At 40.0% G+C, this 26446-nt stretch overlaps 1 protein-coding gene across 1 annotated transcript in view; it reads left to right on the forward strand.

The window, feature by feature from the left end:
• The window catches only part of VCAN (versican), a 99036-nt gene extending 94014 nt beyond the window's left edge, over window positions 1–5022 (forward strand). The window contains exons 13-15 of the mRNA XM_066339648.1: window positions 2109–2253; window positions 2749–2931; window positions 3764–5022. Of these exons, the coding sequence (XP_066195745.1) occupies window positions 2109–2253; window positions 2749–2931; window positions 3764–3894 (459 nt within the window). The 3' untranslated portion in view covers window positions 3895–5022. The remainder of the gene's footprint in view (window positions 1–2108; window positions 2254–2748; window positions 2932–3763) is intronic.
• Window positions 5023–26446: the final 21424 nt, after the last annotated feature.

A 26446-nucleotide genomic window follows, 5' to 3' on the forward strand; every position in this document is an offset into this window, starting at 1 on the left:
AGTCTGGAACTTCCTCTGCTAAGCAATTCTGGCACCAGATCCAGGCAAAATCAGAGCTCCCCAGCCAAAATAAATCTGTGCAATGATGATATCAGATGTGAAGTAACAGCAAGTCATGCTGGAGGATATCAGACATTCTTGAACAAACCGCAAGGCCTAGATGTAATACTTTGCCCCTACACTGCAGCCCTGCCAGTTAAGCAAACACAAATTTTGGAGTAATTTTGGCAAGGCAAGTAAGAGAATATGGAGTCTCTGTGCTGAGGGTGGGAGCTGGCAGGCTGCTGATCACCTCCAGCTCACACATCCCCAGTAGCCAGTAAATATCCTTCATTCCCACACTCTCATCCCTATGGAAGTAAGCAGCTCTGCAATATCACTTCCACAAGAAACAGCTTCAAGCTTGTTGAAATCTTTCCTTGGCTTTCAGGACACAATTGATGAAACCTTCTGTCACTAACCTTACATTTTTCTTCAATTTTTAATTTTTATGTTTATCTAGGCAAGCATTCTTGAAAGTGAATGGATTCCAGACTTGAGTAAATGAGTTGGTGTGTGCTGTAATTTAGGACTGTTAAACATTGAGTTAATTTAGTTCCAGGTGAAAAGAGGAATATTTTATTAGAGGTAATAAATTCAGTGCAGAGCAAATTTATTCAGACTGTGCTGGTTAAATTGCCTAGATAATTAAAACCTATGATGGGTAAGATGACATGTGGTATAAGTTAAGTATTTAACTAATTTTCCTTTCATAGTTTGATTCATTGTAAGGTAAATACTACTTGTGTGGGGTATGTTAGCTTTATTTCTAAAATGTGTTCACCCAGGCAGTGAATAGTTATTTCACAAAGTTAAGAAAATAGAAAGCTAAACTTTTATGACATTGATAGGGGCCAACTCTAGTTGGAAAGATGTAAACACTGAGAAAAATATAAGCAGTGTAGAAATTGTGTCATTTTGCCCATATATGGGGCTAGCTGCCTGGTTAATGTCTGGCATTTATGTGAATTCCAGTTCTTACAGATACCTATTTTTATCCTTCCTTAAATTTGTCCTGGAGTGACACAACAGAAATCTCAGAGAAAATCATTAGGAGTGGTTTCCAAATATTCTCTCCCTTTTCTTGACATAACGTTATGCAAATCTCAGATTCCTGTGCTTTGCTTGGTAAGAGAGTGAGGGACTTTCTCACCTCTGCTGGCTGCCAGGACAGGAGGCTGTATGTCCCCTGACGAGAAGTGTTGCACAAATTTCATCCAGTCTGACAAAAGCGTTGCTACTTTTCCTTCTGATTGATTATAAAAACAGACTAATCCTCCCAGATTTTTATCTGAAAATGACACTGTGCTGCTATTTCACAGCTATTTGAAGGTTCTTTTGTGAGTTTGTTTGTTTTGCACATACCAAACCCCATATATCTACTTCTAAAAGTAGTGTGTTTTGAAGAAGCATGTTATGCTTTTTAACATATATTTTCACAGATGTTTGAGGCTGGTTTTTCAACAGAGGGCAGCATTTGAATCACCATTTCTAGAGCTGAGAGGCTTCTGACTGGGCTCAGTCTGCCACCTAGCATTTTGTGTGGTAACACCAGTCTCTGGTGGTTTTTGGGGGCCACATTCTGATCCTTTTGCTTACGTTACAACTAATTCTGCCTGTCATCCTATGGAATGACTTCATTAACTGAATGAAGTCGTATAATGTCATAAATAATCTAAGTCTGAGAAGCTGGTCTGTAATTTCTCACTTAGTAGATGTGCACTAATGAGGGTCATGGGCTATTTACTCTATTTTCTTGCATCATACTTCATGATATTTATGTAGGAAAGAGTGTTTTTGACATACTTAGGATCCTGTTTTCCTTGTGTCTCTTTGTTTTGTTCACCTGACACCAGCTTACAGTAATTGAGAAATTAGAGCAGAATACTTTTCCCCTTGAGATAACCTTTAATATAGTGGGAGGATATAAATCTACCTTTGTTTAGCCCATGCCAACTGCTTGAATTAAACAGTTGAAATCACTTTTCACCACAGGTGATATCTACTCTTTTGTTAGTGTAAATATTCTCCAGCACTGGGAATGATGGCTTTGCTTCTCTTTTCTGCAGCAATATGAGAACTGGAGACCAAACCAGCCAGACAGCTTCTTTTCTGCTGGAGAAGACTGTGTTGTTATAATCTGGCATGAGAACGGGCAGTGGAATGATGTCCCATGCAATTATCACCTTACTTATACCTGCAAGAAAGGAACAGGTACAAACTTTGCAGTGACAAAAGCGTAATTTCCAAAATTGCCATTCAATACTTTTTACCATATTCTCTGGGCCTTGATTGATCCATCAGTTTTCAGTCCTTTTGAACAGCCTGTCACTGAGGAGAACATAAAGAGTCTTGAAAAAAGGACTTTTTTCCTTAAATGCTTGTAGTAACTTCACTGGCTTTCAGGTTTCTGAAAAACGACTTCTTCCTATGAGTATGCCAACTTTTTGAGTAGAATTTACATTTAGAATTTAAACCAGAAAGACAATACTGACCGTAATATCCACCATTTCCCAATTTCCATCACTGTTGTTTATGATTTACAAGACTGGAGATCTACAGGGTAGACTGATCCCCCTGTGCTTGTTCCTCTTGGGAGTCCAGTTGAGGTCCCATGTATCCTTCCCTTAGCCAGGGCTCAGAGGCCAGTCCCACTTCAAACTGGGCTCACAAACTGAAGTTTTGGGTGATGATCTCTCTTCCTTCCAGTGGCTTGTGGCCAGCCTCCTGTAGTGGAAAATGCAAAGACCTTCGGGAAGATGAAGCCTCGTTATGAGATCAACTCCCTCATCAGATACCACTGCAAGGATGGTTTCATCCAGCGCCACATCCCGACCATCCGCTGCCAGGGGAACGGACGATGGGATATGCCCAAAATTACTTGCATGAATCGTGAGTTCTCTGAAAGCAAACCAGTGACAAATCAGAAACAGTGGGCTAATTTAAGATTAATAAGCAGCGAATATGTATTTTAAGCAAGGAGCAAATCTGGCAGGACAGATTATGGTAAAAAAACCACAAAGCCTCCAAAACTAATGGAATTTTTCCTCTCCTGTTTATACTGATGCCTTGGAGTGGCTACCTAGAACAGAGACTAGACAAGACAGAGAATAAAGCAGGTATTTATTAAAGGCCTTCAACAGATACACCTTGGGCAGTCAGAAACCTCCCAGATGTTACACACAAGATGGATGATGCTCACAAGTTTTTCAGATGATTATAAGTTTGGTCCATTTACATATCAGGGGTTAATTCTCCAGTTACAGCTTCAGGTAATGAAGTCATGTACCCCCAGTATGGTCCTCGCCAGTTCACTTTTGTTTATACTTGTTGGGGCCTGAGGCTCTAGGGTATCTTTGAATTCAGAGTTGTTTTACCTGATCAAAATGTAAAAAGACAGTTAACTAGTACTTTATGTGGAGTTTAGAGTTATATACTAATGCAGTCCATGATTTGAAAAAAATGAAGGCTAAAATCCTAAGGCATCATTACAGAAGGCATTAAGATTATTTTAAAGTTAGAAAATCCTGGAATCAACAGGTTCCTAATAATGCTAATGGTCCTCTCTGCAACTGTGTGTATGCCTGTAACACTGCCACAATTCCAGTTAATAATGTGTTAGCCCTCTAATTAATCAAAAGTAAAGGCAACCGTGTTGTGAAGTGTAGCTTTTCAGAAACCAATTTCTCTTTTTTTCTCCTTCTCTTCTCCCTTCTCCCTGTAGCCTCCACATACCAAAGGACTTACTCTAAGAAATACTACTACAAACACTCCTCATCAGGCAAGGGGACATCGTTAAACTCATCCAAGCACTACCACCGCTGGATCAGGACGTGGCAGGACTCGAGGCGCTGAGAGCTAATTGGTGAATTGGGGATTTCCACCATTTCAGCCAAAGTCATAACTTTCTGTGCCTTTTTTTATCACTTATAGGAGTATTATTGAATCGTTTTGAAACTATGGACTGCAGTATTCACAATGCGTTTTGCAAAAAAATGGAAAAAACGAAAATTACGGTGTTTATTAGAACATTTAAGAAATAAATAAAAAAGAGGAGAAATGCTTATGGGGATAAAAGGAAACCATTTCCAGCCTATAAATATTATTAGTTTTCTATATGCCATCAGTGTGGACCATTTTATGATATGTACCAGCCTTCTGCAATATTTAAACAGCTCAATTTTAGCACCAATGAAAATGTAAATAAGATGATTTTAATGTTGTTTGACTGTGTGTTGTTTTTAAAATCCTGTATATAAAATGAAAAGTCACACTAATTTCAGGCATATTTATGGTTAGAATGGCCTCAGAGGTCTTCAGTCATTTATGACATTGTTTCTGTGTTGTTTACCTAGGCTGGAAATGGTTGAAATGAAGACTTCACTGACTGAAATTTGAAATTATCAGGTGAAGATAAACACACAAGTGATATGACTTTTTTTTTTTTTTTTTTTTTCAAATGGGAACTGTGCTAATTCCCACCCAAGGTACAGTTTGTGTCCCATGAAATGAAAAGTTTAGACAGAGCACATAAAAGTGGCACAAAGAATCAGCTAGGGACTGCAAAATGGAACATTTTTTCTGCTTTCCATTCCAGCTTCAGCACACCTGAGAAAGGTCTGCGTGGAAGAGTTGTGTATGACAAGGAGAGCCAGTAAAATTCCAAGTGCTAATACATTAACTTTATCAACCAGGGCCACTTTTTCTTTACTCTTTTTTTTTTTTTTTTCCCTAATTAAAAAAAAAAAAAAAAAAAAATCATGATATCAACCACAAGGTCTATATTACAGGTCTCTGCATTCTAAAATGGAGGTAGACCTGGTGTTTGGGGGATTTTTTTTTGTAGAAAACAAACAAAAATCAAAAAAGTAAATAATTTTGTATATATAACCATTTTTTAATCTTTTTATAAAGTAATGAATGTTTGTGTATGAATGCTGCAGCTGTGAAGCGTACATAAATAAATGAAGTAAGCCATACTGATTTAATTTATTGGATGTTATTTTACCCATACAAAGAAGATTCAAAGAGCTCACCAGTGCAGTATTGGCCCCTGAGCTCCACTTTTGGAATCATCTTCCAGTTCAGCTTGCTCTTTTTACCTGGAGAACAAAAATTCCTGCTAAACAGGATCATTTGTTGGCAGCTAGATGGGTGAGAACTGTGTGTGACCTACAGAAGAATCAGGATCTTGGCTTTTTCTAAAGAAGTGTGTGCACAGATTGGTTCTAGGTTGTAGTTTGGTGCAGTGTGTACGTAGGAGTTTTCTGTTATGATTTCTTGCCCTGGTCAGTGCCACCACTGACCCTGATGTGTACAGTGAGTGTAGGAGGTGATGTTTCAAACAGCCTCTCCATGGAAAGGACTGTTATTCCTGCAAAGTGCCTTGCACACCTTTGGGCACAGGACAAAAAAAAACCTCAGAAAAGAAAAGAAAAGAAAAGAAAAGAAAAGAAAAGAAAAGAAAAGAAAAGAAAAGAAAAGAAAAGAAAAGAAAAGAATAGAAAAGAACAGAAAATAAAAGAAAAGAAAAGAAAAGAAAAGAAAAGAAAGACCTAATAATAAATTTAAAAAAAGTGAAAATAAAATAAGTTCCTTAGGATGTACCTTTTAAAATAACATGAGAAACACACAGGGGCGTGAGGTTTACCCCTTTGTGTTTGCGTGGGCTTGTGACAGGAAAAAAAACCTGAGAGGGAAAGGAGAAGAATTGAAACCCAGCCAACATGGCAGAGCTGCCCATGGAGTGACCTTGCTGCAGCTGGTTGGGAGCTGAAACCAGAGTTCAGACAGCATCCCATAGTCCTGAGGAATGGCAGAGGCTGCTCCCCACCCTTGTGGCACGGCGTCCTTGCATTGGACGTTCTGTTCCCCACCCCTCACCCCAAACAGTGCACATAATACTTTTCTCTATTTATATTATTATCTTGTATAGTGTATAATGTGAATGTCGGGAGGGGGGGGGTTGTGAATGGAAGTCTAAAATCTTTGTAAGTTTTATATCTGCTTCTGTTTCACCAAAGAAACAAGGTTTTGCTATACTGTGACTTGTCTTGTTATTGCATGTCTTCCTGTTTAAATCTATGCAATGTGATTTTTTTCATATGAATACAACTAGACTGTCAGGTACTTCACAATTACCATGGGCTTGGTCAAATGCCCACTGGAGTCAAAGAGTCAGCTGGCTGAACTTTACTAGGTGTTGGATTTGACTTTATATGAGCAGCTTTAGGGGATATTTTAAGATATACATTGTATGTTTTGAAGTTGATTATTGCTTGTAAAAGTCAAGGCTCTGTTCATAAATATACACTTATCTACACATCACTTCCTTGTACCAGAAACACACAGAACAGAAAATATATTTTAACACTTTGCAAACTTTCTCACCATATGTATAAAAAACCCTGCATAGATTTGTTGTTTTCTTGTCTACTTGTTGGATTTAAACAATGTTGTAAGACATTCAGATAACATTGTGATTGTAGTTTTAATTAGGTTAGATGCAGTGCTTATATTGATTTTTTTCACCTCTTTTTATTATACATAGGACTGACAACATTCCTTATTAAAAAAAAAAAAAAAAAAAAAAAAAAAAAAAACCAAACAAAAAAACAAACCAAAAAACCCAAAAAAACCTGGCACCCATGCTTGTTTATTTAGACAGGGAATGGCAATTTATTCAGTTCTGGAGAATTTTTCTAATACTGACATAAACCCCAAAACATTTCTGTACCAACATCCTGCAAAATGTACACACTCGTGTCACAGAGTTGGCTCTGCTGTGAAGCCAGGGTGCTACCATGAAAAATGTCGTTGTTCCTTCACCTGGAGCATCCCCAAACTCCAGTCTGTGAAACAATTTTGGGGTTGGACTGGAGGGATAGAAGACAAAACCAGAGATATCACAAGGGTCTGGAGTCCCAGGAGAAAGGACCATGGCTTCAAACTGAGAGAGGGCAGGGTTGGATGGGATACTGGGAAGGAATTATTCCCTGGGAGGGTGAGGAGGCCCTGGCACAGAGTTCCCAAGGAAACTGTGGCTGCCCCTGGATCCCTGGCAGGGGGTGGAACTGGATGGGCTTTATGGCCTTTTTCAACCCAAATTATTCTATGGTTCTATGATCTGAATACAGATTTTGCTTTTTTTGTGCCCATGACAGTCTCTGCAGAGTAGCCATTGCTGCTCTGAACATCCTCCTGTCTCTTTAGATACTGACAATGTTTGAATTGAGCACCCCAGAGGCTCACATCACACAGGGCAGAGATCAGCCAGGGCAACACTTCTGAGAGGCCTTCTCAAACAGCAAGAGAAGGTTATGGTTGAGGCACAAATTCCTGCTTTCCAGCTACACCCTAATAGATGCACAATTTCATGAAATTAGATAGAGACATCTCCAGGATGGCAGAACTCCTTTGGTTTAACGGGATCTCCTGCCAGAGTCATCACAATTCATCAGAGGCTGGGGATGGAGGAACCCTGTAGGAGAAACCAGCCTCTGGAACTGCAGCAGTGGGGGCAGGATCCAGGCAAGGTGGCAGGAGGCTGCCAGTGGAAAGGATTTGCTGCTAAGAGGCCTTTGGCATCAGAAATTGCTTTGCCAGGGCAGTGGCTGGAGGAACACTGAAGTTCACCTTGTGGGTATGGTTAAGGTAATTATGATTTTCTAAGAGAAAATTCTTAATTTCTGTAGACGACATCTCTGCCCTGAGCATAAGCAGAGACCATCCCTGGGCCATGGGAGTTGAAACAGTTGGTACAAAAAGGCAAAACAATTCTTTTCCAGAGAAAACACACAATTTGTGTTATTGATTTTAAGCAATGACGTGTGCAGGACTCCACAAGCACATTGTTCTTCCTGAAGAATGATGAAAAAGGTGCAAACAGTGCTTGGAGGAAACATGGAGAAATCTTGAAGGCCACACAAAGCTGTTAGCATGGCAGAGACAAGTGAAGACAGAAATATTATCCAAAAAAGGTATATCATTTCAGCCCTTCAGCAGCAGACCTGGAAGGAAGCTTAAGGGCTTGTACAGTGCAATTTGATGGCAAATATTGCTTTCCACAGAAAATAAATATTTTTAAGTGGGGAAGCCATCAACTGTTAGTGATGTAGAGGCTAAGTCACTGTGTAAATTCTGACTAAACAGAGAGGCAGAACCATAAGTTCTACAAGTGAGGGATTTATTGCCAGGGCAGGAACAGATCCTTGACAGTACCAAAATGCCTCCAGATTTCCAGGTGCCAAAAGGTGGGAGAAATGAAATGAAGCTGAAAATGGCTCAGCAGCTACCTTCTGTGTTTGGAGGAAAAGTAAAAGGAAGATAAGCACTGTTGGTGGTCCTGCATGCATGCAGCAGTGTAAGGAGCAAGGCTGCTGGGACTAAGCTCTGGAAGTTACATCACTGCAGTGGTGAGCAGCCCCGTGCCAGTAAAAATCCTTTTTGAGACAGGAGTGCAATTGGTTTATGGAAGGGAATAAATGGAGTGGTTGTCTTCCGTAGCAGGAGAATGGCAGGAATTTGGGTCCTGTGTTTCTTACAGTCTTCGAGGTGATAATTGCACGTAATGTTCCTACTTGGTAGGGAAAAAGAGCAAAGCAGAAGTTTGGCAGAGGTCACACAAAAAAGATCTGCAGCAGACCTGAGTATTCACTAAAGGCCTGTTCTTTCACAGATTTGAAAAAATAAAAAGAGGAAAAAGAAAAAAAACCCCAAACTTTTCTAAACAGGTGACGGGAGATTTAACTGCAAAAGGCAGCAGGATCTCAGTTTACTCTTCAGAGTTAGAACAAATGTTGGGCTCACCCAAGCAGCATGACTTTATCAAAATAAATATTCATAATAAGCTTGGGAAATGAAAAAGTAGCACCTGATATTGCTGATGGTACTGTTTGCTTGCTGAATGGTGGATCCCTTTGTTTCCCCCCGAAGGGAACTTCTACCTCTGCTTAAACCAGGGCAGTTCCAAATGTGCTAAAATCATTAACAAGGATCTGAAATCCAGGAATTCAAAGGATCTTGGATTAACAAAGATCAAAAATTCTTACCAAGGATCAAAAATTCCAAAATACATGGATTTTTTATTACGTGACAGGGTAATACACCCTGTATCTCCCAAAAGTGCATTTCTACAGGAAGATGTGTTCTGTTAACAAAACATACGGATTTTGGTGAATTTCAAACCATGCTTCTGCCAAACTAATATTTGCAGCTTGAAAACAGCTGATGGCAAAAGGCTGAAATGCCAGATCTCCCCCTTTGCTTTTGGGGAAATAAATATATTTTCCTCTCAGCAGCCTGAACAAGTCATGCTGCTTTCCTCATCCTTTCAGGTTATAAAGAGAATCTTGAACTCAGGACAGAGGCATTGATGGTCCCAAAGACATTAAACCTTCCTTTAACCTTGCAGAACTCATGTCACTTATGTCTGCAAGAAGATCCAGACAAAGTTCTGTCCCCTTGCACTCTGCCATCGCCCATGGATCAGTGGATAAGGCTTTAAGAGAAAAGATTTGGAATACTTGTGTTTTGATCCGTTCTCTCCTATGTCCTTCCCATGCCCACAGCCTAGCTCGCTCCCAGTGGGAAGGTTTCCAGGCTGACATTTTTAGAGGCAGAGTAAGAAGGGTGAAAATCATCAGAAAATATTGCTGTTGTGAAAGGGGATTCTGGTGGCAGAGATGAAAATGCAGGAAGGGTGATGGGAGGAAAAGTTTGTGGATATTGATGTGAAAATGGAAAATCAATCTGGGCTAGCTTTGTATTATGCAGGAATTTGAATCTATACCAATAAATTTAGACCAACTAGACAGTGACATCCCCAGGAAATGCACATCAGTAGAATGGTTATATATGATAAAAAACATATGCTATTTTAGTTTTGGTAAACTGGCCTAAATGTGTTTGTGCTTTATTGGTACAGTTTTTATATGTACTATATAGTGCCAGGTGGGGGGGTTTTTTCTAACAAAAAGCTACTTCAATCCTTCAGGACCCGTTTTTTTTAAAGATAAGACCTGTTAGCCTGTGCTTGCACAACTGGGCTACATATTCTGTCACTCTCTATTTAAAATTGTTAGAAACAGCAGTTTGCACTTGTAAATCACAACATACAAGTTTAAAATGACAGGTTGTGTGGACATAGGGATTTTTCAAGCTGAAGTGACAGTAACATATTGATGATGCGAAATGTCTTCTGAAGATAAGAGCTTTGGACATCCAGCATCAGTTAATGCTGCTAATAGGGGTGGAGTGGGAGATTCTTCCTGAAGAAGAGATCCCAGATGTGAAAGTCAAGGAAAAATTTGGGGTTTAGACAACAAATATCTTTTGAGATTGGCAATATACTGGATACTGGCTAGCTAGATTGGTCCCAAAGAAAGAGACAGGTATTCATGGGATTTTGGATGTGAAATGCCCAGTTTCACATCTCTGAGCTGTTTTATGGCAAGAACAGCTAGGAGCCTTACCTACCTGCACATCCTGTTGAGTGTTTTGAGGTCACTTTGGGAGCTACTCCTGTGCTCATTAACCTCAGGGCACAGAAGCACTGAGGGCTTAGGCAAACCTTTTCACCTCCTTTCCCTCAAACCCAGTGCTGACATTTTGTACCAAGGGAGAACCATTTATTCTGCTCCCCTACACCACCTAGAAAATGTTTATATAGGATATTAGGAAAAATTCTTCATTGAAAGGTGGGGATTGAGCACAGCTTGGACATGATGGCTTTGGAGGAGTTTTCCAACCTAAATGATTCTGTGAAATCTATTCTGTGAAATCACAGAATTCAAGCACATGAAAGTGTTTTATGCAGCTTTCCCTTAAAAATGGCGAAAAACATCAAATTCAGCACAATCTTTAGAAACAGATTATAAAAATCTATTAATATATTACATATCTGATTTATGAGTAAGCGAGGAGGAGCTGGAGACTAGAGAAATATTATGAAAAGCTCATTTCCTGGGGGTAGGTTTGGTGGATGTTAGTAAGTGTCCTTCCAAGATCAGCCTCTCCACACTCAAGAATGAGACAATCTCCAGGAAGGATTGAACTACTAGGATTTTATTCACAATTACAACAACTTCCACTTTACACATGCAGAAAAATTAAATCCGTATAGCTGTGCCCAAGGGCAAAACATCTCTGGTGAAACAGCCAGTGTGGTGACAGTAGCAGAACGAAAATGTTTGCATTTTAATGAGCTGTATCTCTGTTTTGTACCCTTTCTGCAGCTGCCTAGCATCTGAGATACTCTCACTAAGGGAGTTGAATATGAAAAACTGTTTGTTTCCCTGTATTATTTATTTAAAAAACAAAATTACTTGCTGAAAGTTCAAAAGTGAGACAAAAATCTCAGGAAAAAAAGGAAAGTTAATCAGGATTTTTTCCCAAAAAAATTTCAAGAGGAAGAAAAATACCAGAGCAGAAGGAATATTTGATATCTTTACAGAGAATTCACTACCTCAAATATTATTCTTGTTGATGATAGACTCAAGATAAACAACAGACTAAGAGGCTTTTAATTCCTGGGAAATTGACAAGATGAGGTAGAACTTTGAGATGCCTTGCAAATCTGTAGAGTTTATTTTTATTAATTGGTAATTAATAATGCTGTTCAGCTATTGAAAGGATTCCTTTGGCTGGCCACAATGCCAGTTTTATATCATTACCAGTTTTACTGGTAATCTAATCTGACATGGATCAGGGCTCGAAAGGAAAAATTACAGTAGTTAAAGAATGACTGTATAATAATTGTTAATCAGTGTACAAGCAATGCCAAAAAGCCATAATTTTTATAGCATCATCCTGCAGGTAAATACCTACACCCAAGGATCCCAAAGAAATGCAATATAAAGAACTTGGTTGTACAAGATTTTAAACCTCCACACCCTTGGTTGTTCATTTAGATCTGGGCTTGTGAAAATGAATTTCCAGCACAAAATGTGTCATCACACCTGAGATTTCAGGCTTTGCTCCAATATTAATTATTGTCATACAGTATGTGATTTTGCAGTGTGATTAACATTAGTCCCAGAGGCAATGTTTACCAATATGAAGCCAAAAACAAATGATGAGACTTCCTTAACTTTCTTCATTGTCTGTTCAGGGGCAAGTTCAGAATGGCAGGGTTGAAGCTCTAAATACAACTATCAGCAAGATCAAATACTCAGGCAGAAAATGTATCATAGGAAACTGTTTGTCATGAGCACAGACCAATTTTTAGTTTTCAAATCTCCCTTATAAATCTGTAGAAGTGGTCTTGGGGGTTCCTGTGCCCATTCTTGTCTTTCAGCCCCCACCAGCGTCAGCAGCACCTTGAAATTCTCCTTCCCCTCATGGCTGGAGGTCAGGCTTTTCCCAGTTCTCCTCCCATGGTAGTAACCACTTCTTTAGTCTGTTCACACAAGGAAATTCTAGAATGTTACTGATTTTGTTTTTAAGGTTTTGCTGGGCCAAACATTTCTGCTTTTTAACGAAGTCTGCGTAGCTGAGAGATTTGGAAAATCAGTAAAGCCCCCCAAGCATTATAGAGCTTGTGGTGTAAGAGTTGTAAGATGCCTTCATAGAAAAAAAGCTTCTCTGGTGACAGGCAGACACAGACACATTCAAAAGTCAATGTTGAGGCATAAAGGTTCACACCAACAATTATGGTGTGCATTTTATTAATAATTTTATTTTGAACTGACTTGGGAAACTCCAGTACCTTTTAATATATTTTTTTCATTGTCACCCCTGTTAAAGTTTCTTAAACTGAAAGGAAATAAAAATATTATTTGCCTGCACTATTTGAGTCTTCATGGTGGCACTATATATCCTTTATTAAAGCAGAGAACACCAATGAGAGGGTTAGAAAGTGTGTTCTCAGAGAAAATGCTGCTTCAGTTTTTACTGCCTTCATACATTTGCTACCTTAAGAGAAAATTGGACATTTTACCAGATCAGGATCATATTTAACCTTGAAGCAGAAGTGTAGAATGTTTGCCTCCTCTTCAGCAGCCACATGTAAAGCTCTTGGCTCCCAGTTTGTCCTCACACAACAATAATCCTGCAATATCAGGTTATTTTCCTTCCTCTCTCTGTATTTTGTTGAAGTAACACAAGGCCCATTTAAGGACCAATTGGTCAAACTCAAGCAGACAGAGAGAACACACAAAGCTGTTCCCTTTCAGCATAAAAAGGTAGTTGTGGTTAAGGATTTGTGCAGGTGAATTAAGGGACAAGAAGGAAAACTAAATTTCTATGATGTGTCAGATTTACAAGGGTTTGTAATTTAACAGATTCTACCAAAGGATTAGTGTCCCCAGACTTTGAGGTTATTAGAGTTAGCTTTTTTTTTAATCCTATGCAGCCAGTTTAGGACTGTGATAGGGGTTTTGAGTTAAAAAATCAGTGTTTTTACACCATGACTTTCTAAATTAGTTTCCCAGGCATCTGATTCCCTGGTGCTCCTCTGGAATTTTATTTCCTGTTAGTAGTTGAGTATGGGCAGAGTTATTTTTATTAGCTCTGTGATTAGTTACAGCCCCCTGCAATATGAGGTGTCTCTTTCAGAATCTGTTTTGGCTTCTGGCAGAGACAGGCCAAACCAAAAATCTCAAATACTCCATCTGTTGATGTTTCCAGCTCCTGAGAAAAAGTGACCTTATGTGGCCTGTGAATTCATAGTATTTTCTGCTTTTTTTACAAGGAAAATGTGCCACATGTTTTGTTCTGCCTGGAGGAAAAATACCCTTGGATCTTATGACAGTGATCTGCAGCCACAGTGGACTACAAGTTACTCTTTGTCTATGGATGGGCCACAGAAATTTGGTAATATTCAGGTTCAAGTCAGAGCTTTGCAATTTGACTTAAATATTTTCTGCGTCGAGGGAAAAAAAAAAAAAAAAAAGAAAGCACTGCATTCCCAGCAGCTCTTAGTTTTCCTGTTGAAACAGGGGATTGAAAGAGTTTCATTTTCCCCTGCCCTATACAAATGTCTCTTTCTAAATTAGATCAGTTAAAGGAATGAAAAATCCCCTACCTTCCTATAACCTTTCCCATTTTTTAAAAATCCATAGACAGCCTTGGCTAAAATAGCAAGTTTAATCTTAAGCCAGAAATACTATTTCAAATAGAAACTAAAACCCACATGCTTAAAAGCATGTTTTTATTCCTATCAGCCAATCAACAAGAAAGGCTCCTGAGGATTTTGTATTTTCCCTGGCAATAACTGATAAAGGTGGGATCCCAAAGAAGGTGCAGACCTGAGGATAGGTTTACAATAGTATCCAGAGGATTGAGAGAAACAAGAATTGTTCATTTTCAGCTCTTTATTACTTACAATACTTCTAGGATCCTCTGAAAAATCTCTCCTCTGCACTTTATTTATTGGTCCTGTCCACTGACCAGGACTGAAATTGCAAATGTCAATGACTCTTCATGGCAGTGCTCATTACATTTGTACCCAATTAAGGGTCTGAAATACAACTCAGGCATTCCTGGCAGTTTGTATGGAAATTAGAGCACTAAAGCTTGCTCAGTGAAGTTTCTTTCCTTAACTGATTTCTGGTTATGGACAGACCTCATGAACTACCCAGAGAGCACCTGTGAATCCTCATTTTATTCATTCTCTAAATGAAATAAACTCAGTTAATTTGTTTCAAGTTCACTATTAGTACTAGCCTTGCTAGACTAGATAAAGCCATTTCATGCCTGTTATCAAATAATTACATCATAATAATGCACTTTCCTTCTCCACCTCGTGGCATAGGTGAGTGGCTGGGATGACCTGGATGAACCCTGAAACTCTAGGTTCTTTTCTCGTTTTTTTCTTTAGAGATTGTGACAGGGTTAATTCCCTCAGCACCCAGGGGTGACCCAGGGGTGACCTCAGCACCCCATGTGACCCAGGGGTGACACTGATCGGGACACCAGTGCCATCACCTCCTCACCCCAGATATCCCCTTCTGCCTCCTCTTTTCTGCAGAGCGGCGTGCACAGGGCTCACAGAGCCTTGTCCTTTGAGCAAACCAACGCTAGATGTCACACGCAGGAGGCTTATTGCAAGGGGAAACTGCCTGGCAGAAGAGATTTTATTTTATTTGTTTTTCTATTTAACTTTATTTTTGCTTCTTTCAGCCACGCCTATGGGTTAACTTGTGACAGACCAGAAGAACCATGAACGTTGGTTGCTACAAAAAATAAAACTGAGGCACTCCATGGGTTATCCAAAGGAGAAAAAATCCCTTGCTGCTGTCACAGGACAAACAGCTGAGGTTTGGGCTCTTTGTCTCAAGACCTCTATACTTCAGCATGACTTTGTTCTAATTAGGGCTTGCTTAATTTGTCTTGAGGATGGTAGACTACCATTTTGAAGGTGAATATTACTTAAATTTGTGTTTTCAGATATTGGAGATTGTTGGCGGAAGTTGCTATAGAAATTCCAGCTCTTGCTGCAATTACAGTGACAATGTGGGAAATTAAAATGGAGACAAATCTGCACTAGATGCTTCCGATAAACCACAAATATCCTTTGCACACAGAATGTTTCCCTGACTAACTTTGGATAGTTCACCTTTTCATCATTATCCCCAGTTTTTGGTCTTATGCAATGGCTAGAAGAGTGAAATATCGGCTTTATACTGCACTTTTGATAAGCTGGGGTTTTTTTCCTGGCTGTAAAGTTCAGTAGTTTTATTAGTTAAACTCTGAGCTTTAAAGAATGAGCCTCAAATTTTACCCAAATTATGCAAAATTCCACAAATCATATTTGCAATCCTTTCATTACTTCATCTTGGAGACTCTGGTGCAAGAGGACAGCTATGTCTTATTATGTCTATCAACAGAGTTTCTTATTTCTATTAAAATCACCACTGTTGCCTCGTGCCTACTACAGTTTCATTTGCATCTGGTTGCTTTTATTACTGAGTGATCGTTTAAAAAGATCAATTGATGCCTGGAACACAGAACCTCTAACTTAAATTTTGTATACATTGTTACTTGAATCATCAACAAAGAGATATATTTGTGATGTGGAAGAATCTGATTAAAAAAATGTACATTTTCTGGTAAAAGTGTACTGACTTGAAAGTTTAAGGGAAAATATCTTATTGTGTAAAATCAGCAAGTCCTCTTCATTTTCAGGCTTCTAAAATCTTTGTGGTTTCCTCCAGGGAGTTAAAGCTTCTTTTTTTTTTTTCTCAGACCCGTGCAGTAGTCCATGTGCTTTTCTCCCCTGCTGCTCTCCCCAGCCCAGGTCTATGGATCAGCATATGAAAAATGCAAATTTACAGTATTTTTGGAAATGGTGAAATAAGCCAGGAAGTGGGAGAAAAGCTCCAGGTATTCTGGTTTGGTCACTGTGAGAAGGAAGGAATGGCAAACAAACAGTGCTGGAGTAAGGCAAAGAACAAAGAAAACATCTTTTCCATGGTGTCTACAATTACCACTGAGAATATTTGGTCTTTATGTGGCTTTTTATTATCAAGATAAAAACTGGACACTCTTCTGGAAGAGAAATACTGGGCAGGAGTGTGTGGTACATGGTGAAGTTTGAATGTCTCAGGGTAGCAGAATGTCAGTTTCCACCAGGGCTGACTTTCAACTCACAGATAATGTCTTATGGTCCTGAATTATGTAGAAAATGGTGACTGGAATAGTTGAAATCTTAAATACTGTGACTTTTTACAATCAGTTGCTGGGGGAAGAAGAAAGTGTTGACTTACAGATAGTTGTTCTAAATACTTAAAGAAAAACATTCAAGGATAAAAAGCGAAACAGACCAGCTTGTATTCAAACTTTATGTGACATTATTGGAATGTCTCATTGAAAATGTGATGCTGTTACACCTTCACTTAGCTGGAATCACGGAACAGCTGGGAATGGAAGGCACCTCTGGAGTCACCATGTGCAAACCTCTTTGCTTGAAGATGAATCAGCCAGACCAAACTGACTATCAGCTATGATTATTTCCATTTATGGAGACTTTATAACCTCCCTCAACATCTTTCCCCAGTATTTGACCACCCTCACAATTAAATAGTTTATTCTCGTGGTGAGTTTGTGCCCATCACTTCTTCTGTTACTGAGCATCACTGAGAAGAGCTGGGCTCTGCTTCCTTTACTCCAGGACTCAATGATCAGGCATTATAAAGGTCATTCCTAAATTGTGATGTCTTGTGGAAGGGCCAGGCAGTAATGTCTTTTGCCTGAGTGCCTTGCAGATGTATTAATCTGCCAAGTAATGTCAGCCTTTTAATCAAATAAATAATTCACGGCCAGTGTGTGGTGATACCAGCGCCTGGGAATTATGCACTGTATGGAGGGAAATAAAGCTGCCAGCTTGAAAGGGCAGTGTTAGAGCCCAGGATGGATCAATTGAAGCAGGAGAACATTTATATTTGGCTTATAACTAAGTGATCTTTTTTGGAAGGTCTAATTTTTCAGAGCTCTACTCTGGTGATTGTCTTCTTCCATGATCAGCCAAGGTTTGAGGCATTTTGAGTAACCTGAACATAATCATTATTTTAGTTAAATGACAAATTCACTATTTTTGGTAAATTCAGTGACATTTTAAATGGATTTGATTTGGGTAGACATACAGCAATGAAACAACTCCTATACAACCTCAACAATTGTGCTCAACAATGTTGGAAAACGTCCTTGGGGCAAATGGTCCGTGGCTACTCACTACTAAATTTTCTGCAGGATTTTCCACTTATTCCTGACCCAAATACTGGGCCTAGACCTAGTTGCTGCTGCGACTTGCTCCTCCTGTGACAGCTGAGGATGAGCATCTTCTCATCTGGAACAAAACATCCCACAGAACCTTTGGCCAGTGGCACCATGACATGGTGGCCAAGGGCAAACACCAGCCAGGGCAGGGTTGTTTTTTCTTGTGGTCCCAGTAAGAATCCAGGCATGGTCATGGAATGAAGGGCCACTGCTGAGTGAGAGAGAAGCAGCCTTTTCATGAGCTGCTGACAGCTGGCCAGAGCTCCAATGAGTTTTGGGTGTTCATGTTTGTGCAAGTGACTGCATTTATGTGGGATCACCTGAGAGTCAGTATGAAAACCCATCACTCAGCATATCCTCACCCTAAGTGATAATAACAGCTTGGTTGGGCTTTGTTTTTTCATTTAAGCTGAAGAAATAAAAAGAATCTTCTTAATTATTTATTTTTGTAAAAACTCTCTGCTTGTATCTAGAATTTATAAAAAAAATACTGAATTCTTATGTTGGTTTGGTGAATTGCCTAGTCACATGATTGAAACCTCATTGCAGCTTGAATGCAACCTGCTACTAATGAGTAACAAAAAATTACCTAACATTAGGGAAAAAAGCAATTATTTTCTCTTCTTCTCCACCATTATGTTTCAATTGTTTTCTTTACTTTGATTTGTAAGAATTTTTGTTTTGAAAGATGCATTTTTCCTTTTCTTTTTTAATGTCTTCTTCTTTGCATACTCACCCCCATCTTTGCCCAGACTTCGTTAAAACCTTGATATTGACTTTTTTTTTAGTTAAGGCACCAAACCAGCCAAGTTGGACACAAACCCTAATTTTAGAAATTGTGCAATATTTTACCCAAGTAAAGTGGCATGCACTTAGCTTAGAGCAAAAATTATCAACAATGGCATCTGTACAGTTTTCTTCTGTCAGTGACACAGACCTCTGCAAAGCTCACATGGGTTCTTATTTCTTTTAAAAAACATGTCTCCAAAAAATCTCCAAAGACAGCACTTGTGTAGAACAAAGGGTTTCTGTGGAAGGTGTTTGGTGTTGTTCCCATAATAATGGGACTGCTGTTATAATTGGCTTTTTGGAATTTTAACTTGCAAGAGAAAAAAAATTGTGAATCTATGCTGCATTTCCACATTGCAGAATCCTTGTAATCTCCACTCAAGACTTGTCAAATAGACAAAGAGGGGAAATGTACAGTTATTTGCATATTGCCTGGAAGAGGAATGTCTTTAGTGCAACCCAAATCAGCTTTGCATCTACTTTTTGTTGACTGAAGAGTTGGGATAGAGCTGAGCAACAAACCAGCATCTGGGTGTGCCAAATGCATCAGTCTCTCCAGTCTCTCTGGAGACAAAAGTTACTTTTGCTAGCTAAAATCTCCTCCAGAGGGAAATTTGTTTATCTAAACTTGTTTACTGTGAAATGCCTGGAATTATTTTCATTAGATTCTTGCCTTCTTTTTTTTTTTTTTTTTTTTTTTTTTTTTTAATGTGTGTATGCATTGCTGGTTGTTTGTGTTTTTCTTTTGTAATTTGATTAATATGAGCTCAGTTTATTTTTCAGTCATGGAACCGGTTGAGTGAAACAGGCAAACTTCAGCAGAGTTCAAATTGCAGAGATGCATTTATGCTTGTTCCAATTAATGTTCTTGTACAGGTACATTTAAAAGGAAACCAAAGTAATGAGGAGCATTGCATATTTCTGAAGAAAAAAGTGGGGGAGGTCAAGTGATGAGGGGTGGGTTTCTCTCCCTGAGCAGAGTCCTGAGCCTCACATACCTGGCATTTGTTCTCTGTTGGAAACAGCAGTTCTCACCATCAATTAGGAGAACTTTGGTGACAACACAGGCTGTCAGACCATTTCCAAGACCTGTTAGGGTTTGCCCTGGAAAAATTCAGCTGCCCCTGAAGGCCAGTGATGTTCCCCCAGACCCTGAGGAGCAGATCTCAGCGTCCTGCTGTGACCACAGCAAAAGAACTGTGGACCACAGCTGCTTTCAGTCCCATCAGGCAGTAGAGCACAATTTGAAATTCACTGGTGAGTCGAAAGGTTGGTGAGGCAAAGGAGCCATAGCTGCAGAGTCTTGGCAGCAAAGGGGACCATCAAGCATTGCACAAAATGCTAAATATGAGACAAGAATTTGGATAAGACCATTTCCGTGACTCCTGTGACCACAGCTGTGAACTCCAGCTGAGATGCAGACAAAACTTGCTGATTTCTTTGCACAAGAAGCAGTAGCAGCAGGGACTGTCTCTTCAAAAGATGCCTGGCAGTTTATCTTGAGATGTCCAGTCAATGAGACTAAGTCAACATTTAAGATGAAGGGGTTAGTGATCGCTTTTCTCTCTTTTCTCCTCTCTGCAGGCCCAAAGTCATCTCCTGTCTGATTTATGAGTTCCTGATGGTTTCCAAATGGCCCCTGTCCTCCCTCTGAAATCTGAGATCCAAAGGGCCCTCCAGAAGTTTCTCCTTCACACTCAAGTGAAAAACAAAAATCAGACTCCAAGTTCATAGGGTATATTTTGTGACTACCACCCCTTCCATCCTATCCCCATCCATGTTAGCAGAGGAGAGTGGTTATGGATATTATGTCTGATAACAGCCCACCATGGAGCACGGCAAAGATATCTCCATTTAATGTGACACACAGGAAAATCACAGAAATGAGCTGTGTAAGGTTACACAGTGTTGTATGATGGGCAAAATGCCTGAATCCAGCCTGTACAGAGTCCAGCCTGCACTAATCCCTTTCCTGCATCCTAGGAGAGACCTCATTGCAAGAAGGAGGAAGATTTGCTGGTTGAGTGAGAGCCAATCACAAAAAAAATAATTCAATCTAAAGTGAAGATGCTCATTTGGTGGCTTCCAGTGAAATTTATAGCTTGTCATCTTCCTGACAGGTTTCTTCAGAATGTTCAAAGCTTGAGGGAAATTGGCAGTGTTTGAAATTTGGCAGCAGGATGTGTGATCTGTTTTGGGTGGTGTTGCTGTGTTTTGTTACACATTGGTCCTTATTATTTTTCCACTATCTTGTGCAGATTAGAGCATGATGCTTGAGCTAACACGCAAATATTTAGCAGCTGAGCAATGGAGTCTGATGTTTTTGGCAGGGGGGGAAATGGCTGCCATAGCAGTTTTAGAGTATCTGATGTGTTTGAGACAACTCCCAGCTTCCTGAAGACCATCCTTTTCCTGAGTTTTGAATGCAGTGTTTTAGATCAAGGCACGGAAAATATATTTTCAGTAAATTCTGCGTGATGCTGGAGGATGTTGTGATGAACCTTTCTGAGTCTCCATTTCTTCCCCGTGGGTCAGGTGAGATGTCTGGCAAAGACAGGACCTAGAGTCCTCTAAAATCCATGGCCATAAAACACCAAACAAACCTGGGACTGTGAGGCTTTCAGAAAGTCCTTGGCCAAACGCCACTGAATCTTTGGGATATTTGTAATTAACACAGCAACCTTGCTGGAAACTGTGAGTTGTGACTCCTGAGGAGTTTAAAGGACTTTGGCAAGAAACATCTTGTTTTTGTCCATCAGGACAAACTTCAGGGATGTGACAGGAACCTGGTGTCCCTTGCCCTCTATGCTGCACATCACTGACTGGAACAGCTAGACTTGTCCATTTTGGTACTGTTACTGTGGGAAAAGCAGGTGACATCTGAGGCCGTGACTGGCTGGAAATTTGTTCAAATAAATGTTCCATTCTATCCCAGAGGTCTTGAATTTAGTTTGCTGAAGTGTATTATCCAGTGCTAATGCAGTATAAAGCAGTAACATTTAAAAAGCAGATTCCACCCTTGCCGTGATGGTGGTTGCTTTATCTCCAAACCCTTGGTGCTGTGTTGATCAGAAGGAGAACACTGATTTTTTTTTTTTTTTTTTTTTTTTCTGCAGTCATTTGATACAAGGTAAGATACCTGCAGGCACCAGATTTGATGGTGTAACTAATAGGAATTTGCTCTCTTTCCAAGTTTTCTTCCACCCATGGTGGGCCCTTGCTATCTTCTTTGGATAGATGCCTCATTCCTGAACACTGCAGCATTTTTGTGGGTGGCATCTAAGCAGCTGTTCTTTCAGAATCAAGATCTCTGTGTCTTTTAACAAAAGATGTGAAAAGTGCTGCACTTCATGGCTTTCCTCCTCATTTTCTTTATCTCAGTCAACCTGTGAGGTGACTTGCCACTGGTTCTTTTTCATTAAATAATCTACCAAGCCAAAACATTATTGAGCCATACCACAGGTGCCAATGAAACTGAGTCTCGCACAGAGAGCAATGAATCATTTGGGGCTCAGCTGAGACCTTGGCACACGTGTGACTCTCCCACACAGTGACATGTTTTTGCTGTTGATGGTGCTCAGGGGTCCTCACACTCTATGTCAGGATGTCTAACAGGGGTACATGTCACACTTGAGGTCTAAATAAAAATATTTAGAAGACTCTTATTGCTCTGTGGGAGGTAAACACAAACTAACACAGGTTTTGGTGCTAGTTTCCTACCTGATTCTGCCGTGTGTAGTTGAGCCTTCACAAGTGTACCCTAGAAATGCAGACAGGGAAATACAGAAATACAAGCATGTACTGCCATGGTTTGGGGGACCAGAAAAGGGGTGATGAAGACAGCAACACAGGCACTGAGCCTGGAGTGCTTAAGGCAACTGGGCTTGAGGGTCCAGGCACTCAGGAAGGGGTGTGGGATGCAGGAGGTGCATCCTCAAACCACAGCAGAGATTCCAACCAACCAAGAACAGAAACTGGGAAGGACTTCTATTCATTGAAAAGGAAAAAGATGTTTGTGGGGTGGATGCATTGGAAAACTTTACTTTGCTGAATTTGCCTTAAGGATGTATTCTGCAAACTGCTGACAAGTTATCCCAGACTGTTTAGTTTAAGGTTTTGTGTTTTTATTTTTTCACTGTGCCTGGAAAAAGGAGAGGCCAGGCTGGCTGATGCATGTCAGCGGAGATGCCAAAACCTGGTTGTACCCTGCAGCACTTTTTTTTGTGCAAGGCATCTGAATGAGAGTGGGGTGGTGGGCCCTTAGAGCCAGGGGGACACAGCTAATTTTGGGATCTGATTAATCAGCGGCATGCATCATTGTGGCTGGCAAGCCCTCCCTTTCTCTCTCCACAACCAGCCTGATTAACAGGAGATTGTGCTGCTTCACAAGGCTATTTCCTCACAGAAATGTGCAGGAAAATTGACCTCTTAATAGCCACGTTTGTGGCTATTAAACATTTGTCTGCATTTGCTTCTGATTCCAGGTAAAATGGTGAATTCAGACATAAGAACCAGTCTGTGAGAGATGGCCCCTGTAAAATGTGTGAAATGCTGCCCCTTCCCTCCTCCCTCTTTTCCTTGGCAGGGGCTGGAGATTGCTCAACCCCTGGAGCTGTCTGGAGCACAGACCTCTCTGCATGAGCATGTAGTGAAGGAAATCATTTGCAGCCCAAGACAGATAACGGCGTGCACACGTCCTGGGACTGTGAGAGAGTCAGCACAACAAATCCGGGGACACCATCAAACACATGAATTTGTAGTAAACATACACCCTTCTAAATGCACTGAAAAAAAGTTATGGGCAGCCTTTCTCCCCCTTAGGATAAACTCCCTAAATGGGGAGGAAGGGAGTGAGGAAGTTGGAGTTTGAAAAGTTCAATTGTTCCTGGAAACAAGAATAGCTTTGTGATTTCTTTTTGTCCTAAAATACCAAAACAAAACAACAACAAAAAGCAATCAACAAACACCCCCCCCCCCCCCCCCCAAGCAAAAAAAAAACCCAAACCAAGCAAAAAAACCACAAATTGACTCATGAACCTTCATCCCCATCTCTACCTAAACAAAGGTGTCTTTTTTTTTTCCCTTTTGGACTGTGTCAGCTCAGATTTTTTCTGTACTGCAGGATGAAAAAAAAAAAGTAATTGCAAAGAAATACCTATTCTCCTATTGCCTGTACTAGGTATGGCAACATGGATTCGGATTGAATGAATTTAGCTTTTATTTTGCAGCTTCTAGGGCAGGAAAGCAGCTAAATTTTCTATTCCAATGAAGCCAGTGTTCCCTCCAGACTTTAGTTGTTGTTGACGGCCCTTTCTTCTATCTCAGTCCTTACAGATTTCCAGCATATTTTCACTTAGGTCCTTGTGAATACCTTGTAGGGCTGGAGAACCCCAGAGCTGGTCAGAAAAATGCCAATCCCCAGAAATATCTGGGGCCTTCATATATTTAATTAGTCCTACAGGGCTCTTTGCAATTCAGAACGGACAATTTCCATTACCTTTCACTCAGAATTTGGACTCCACAAAACTGTAAATTCCACCCAGTGGCTTTTAGTTTTATCCCAATTATTTGTTAAGTACTGTTTGTTAAGAAGTCATCTGGTCTTTATTTAAAATCTAGCAAGTTAATTGGAACTGATGGAGGACTTCCACAAATGACAAACTCCATCAAACTCATTGGTTTCAACTTGACTGAAACAATACTTCAGAATTTTTTTTGCCTAATATTTGTTTTTATGGATAAGTTAGGGAAGAATGAATGGCCTCTTTTGTGAAGACTTTCCTTGAAACTGTGGTGTTGTACTGCCAAGTTTTCATTATAATTACTTTTTATGTTGCAAGTTGGCCACTAATTCAATATAAACTTGACATAATAGGAGTTTCAAATATGTCCGAAGTGAGTTCTTAAATACTGATCTAAACTCATTAAAAGTATGAACTAGCATAGAGTTTTAGCTGTGTAAGTTCAAAAATAAATTAAACCAATAGATGAAGTGTGGGAATTAAATGATACATCCTGACTCAGTTTTCATTCATTCTTTTGCTCATTACCCTCAGTGCATGTGTTTTTTCCTCTCTCTGTGAGGGAGAAATGTTGGACAGGTCTGGTAGGAGAAATCAGAGCAGCAATTGTGGCCCTGCTGTCCTTCAGGAAGATCACAGGACTAAATCATGGCCCTGTTCACTCAGAATCTGACTGTCAGATCTCATGTCTCGCCAAATTTATGTTTCAGTGAAAAATTCTGAACATCAGCAACTCAAACTCATCCTGTGCAGGGTAAATATGGTGACAGAAAACACAGGATTTCAAAGCCACCTGGGTGGTATCATCTGGCAATCACAATTATCAGAGTTTTCTTCTCAAATTCCCCTTCTATAAATAAAAGAAAGCAATTTCAAGACCACTTTGGAGGGTGTCACAGTGCTGGGGTCAGTAGTGACCTTGCTTTGAAGGTTACCCAGAGCAGCTGTCCCTGGATCCTTGGCAGTGTCCAAGGCCAGGCTGGACTCTTGGGCTTGAGAAGCCTGGAATAGTGGAAGGTGTCCCTGCCCATGGCAGGGGGTGGAACAAGATGAGATCTATTGTCCATTCCAACCCAAACCATTCTGTGTTTTCATGATTTGTGTTTATCTAGTGAGAAGTCCTGTGACCCAAATGTTTTGGCTGGTTGGGTGAAGAAGTGCCAGATGAAGTCAACACAGTGACTGTGTTTATGCTCTCAACCTAAAGAAAATAAGAGGTAGAACAGGTTAAGAGTCAAACATGGAGACAGAAATGTAAGCATCCTGGACTCCCCAGACCTCAAGGTCAAAATTTGTGCAAAGTGCCCTCTGCTTTCTTATTCCCTATCTTCTTGGCCCTGTGGCCCATAAGGATGATGGTCTTTCCTCCTTGTATTCCAAGAAATCAGAGAAGAAACAGGCAAAAAGGAATCTCTAACTGCTAAAGCACATTACAGAATCAGCTTTTTTTTTTTTTTTTTTTTTTTTTTTCCCAGTGTGGAAACATCTTTAAAAGGCATTTTTCTTTCAAATGGTTGGGATGGTGTTTTTCTCATGCCTAGATCTGACTTTCTGAGCAGAAGACATAGTTTTACAGAATGCTGTTCATTTAAACTTAGAAAAAAAATAAAGGGGGGAGGGGGCATGAGGGTCAGGGAAAATATTTTCTCCCTTCGCCTCTAAAAAATATAATATTTTCTGTATTTTCTGATTTTTGCAAAGACTGCAGTGTATGCCAGCCAGAAAGTAAGTAAAATACAGTCAAAGACTGCCCTTGTCCACATGTTTGAAATGGACTACCAAAAATGCATCATTTTTTCCAACATTTTTGTTGGGTGGAGCATGGAAGGTGATTCCCCCTTCACACCCTAACATAAATATTTATACAGAACAGCTCTAGCTTGACCTGAAAGGAAAATTCTGAGAGTGCTTCAGAAAGCCTGTGGCAGGAAATAAAAACTTAAAACAATTTCCATTAAATTTCTGGCTCTGAACACGATGTCGTGGCTTGGCATACACCATGGTTTTGAGTCAAACAAACGCCCTACAGAAAACCCTGAGGTTTTTTTGACTACATCTTCACAAACTGTCTCTGTTACTCACCAGCCACTGGAAAAGGAGAGGAGGAAATGCTGCACTGCCTTGGGAGAGGACTTTAAATAAGCCTGCTGTCCTTGTCTACCTCCTCACTGAAAAGCAGAAGAATAGTGAAAGGATACCCTATCCAAGGGGGAAAAATTTGCACAGCATCACAGATGGAAAGGGGATGTATAAGGGATCATAAGACAAGCACTTGTTTCAAAAATAAAAGGGTCTTTTGTGAGAGGATTGAAGCTCTGGGTTTGCTGCAGATTGTCCAGCACTTGCTGTGCCGTCCCCTCCAAAATCAGGAAAGGAAAAAA

Source organism: Sylvia atricapilla, chromosome Z, assembly GCF_009819655.1.
Source record: "Sylvia atricapilla isolate bSylAtr1 chromosome Z, bSylAtr1.pri, whole genome shotgun sequence".
Lineage (NCBI taxonomy): Eukaryota > Metazoa > Chordata > Aves > Passeriformes > Sylviidae > Sylvia > Sylvia atricapilla.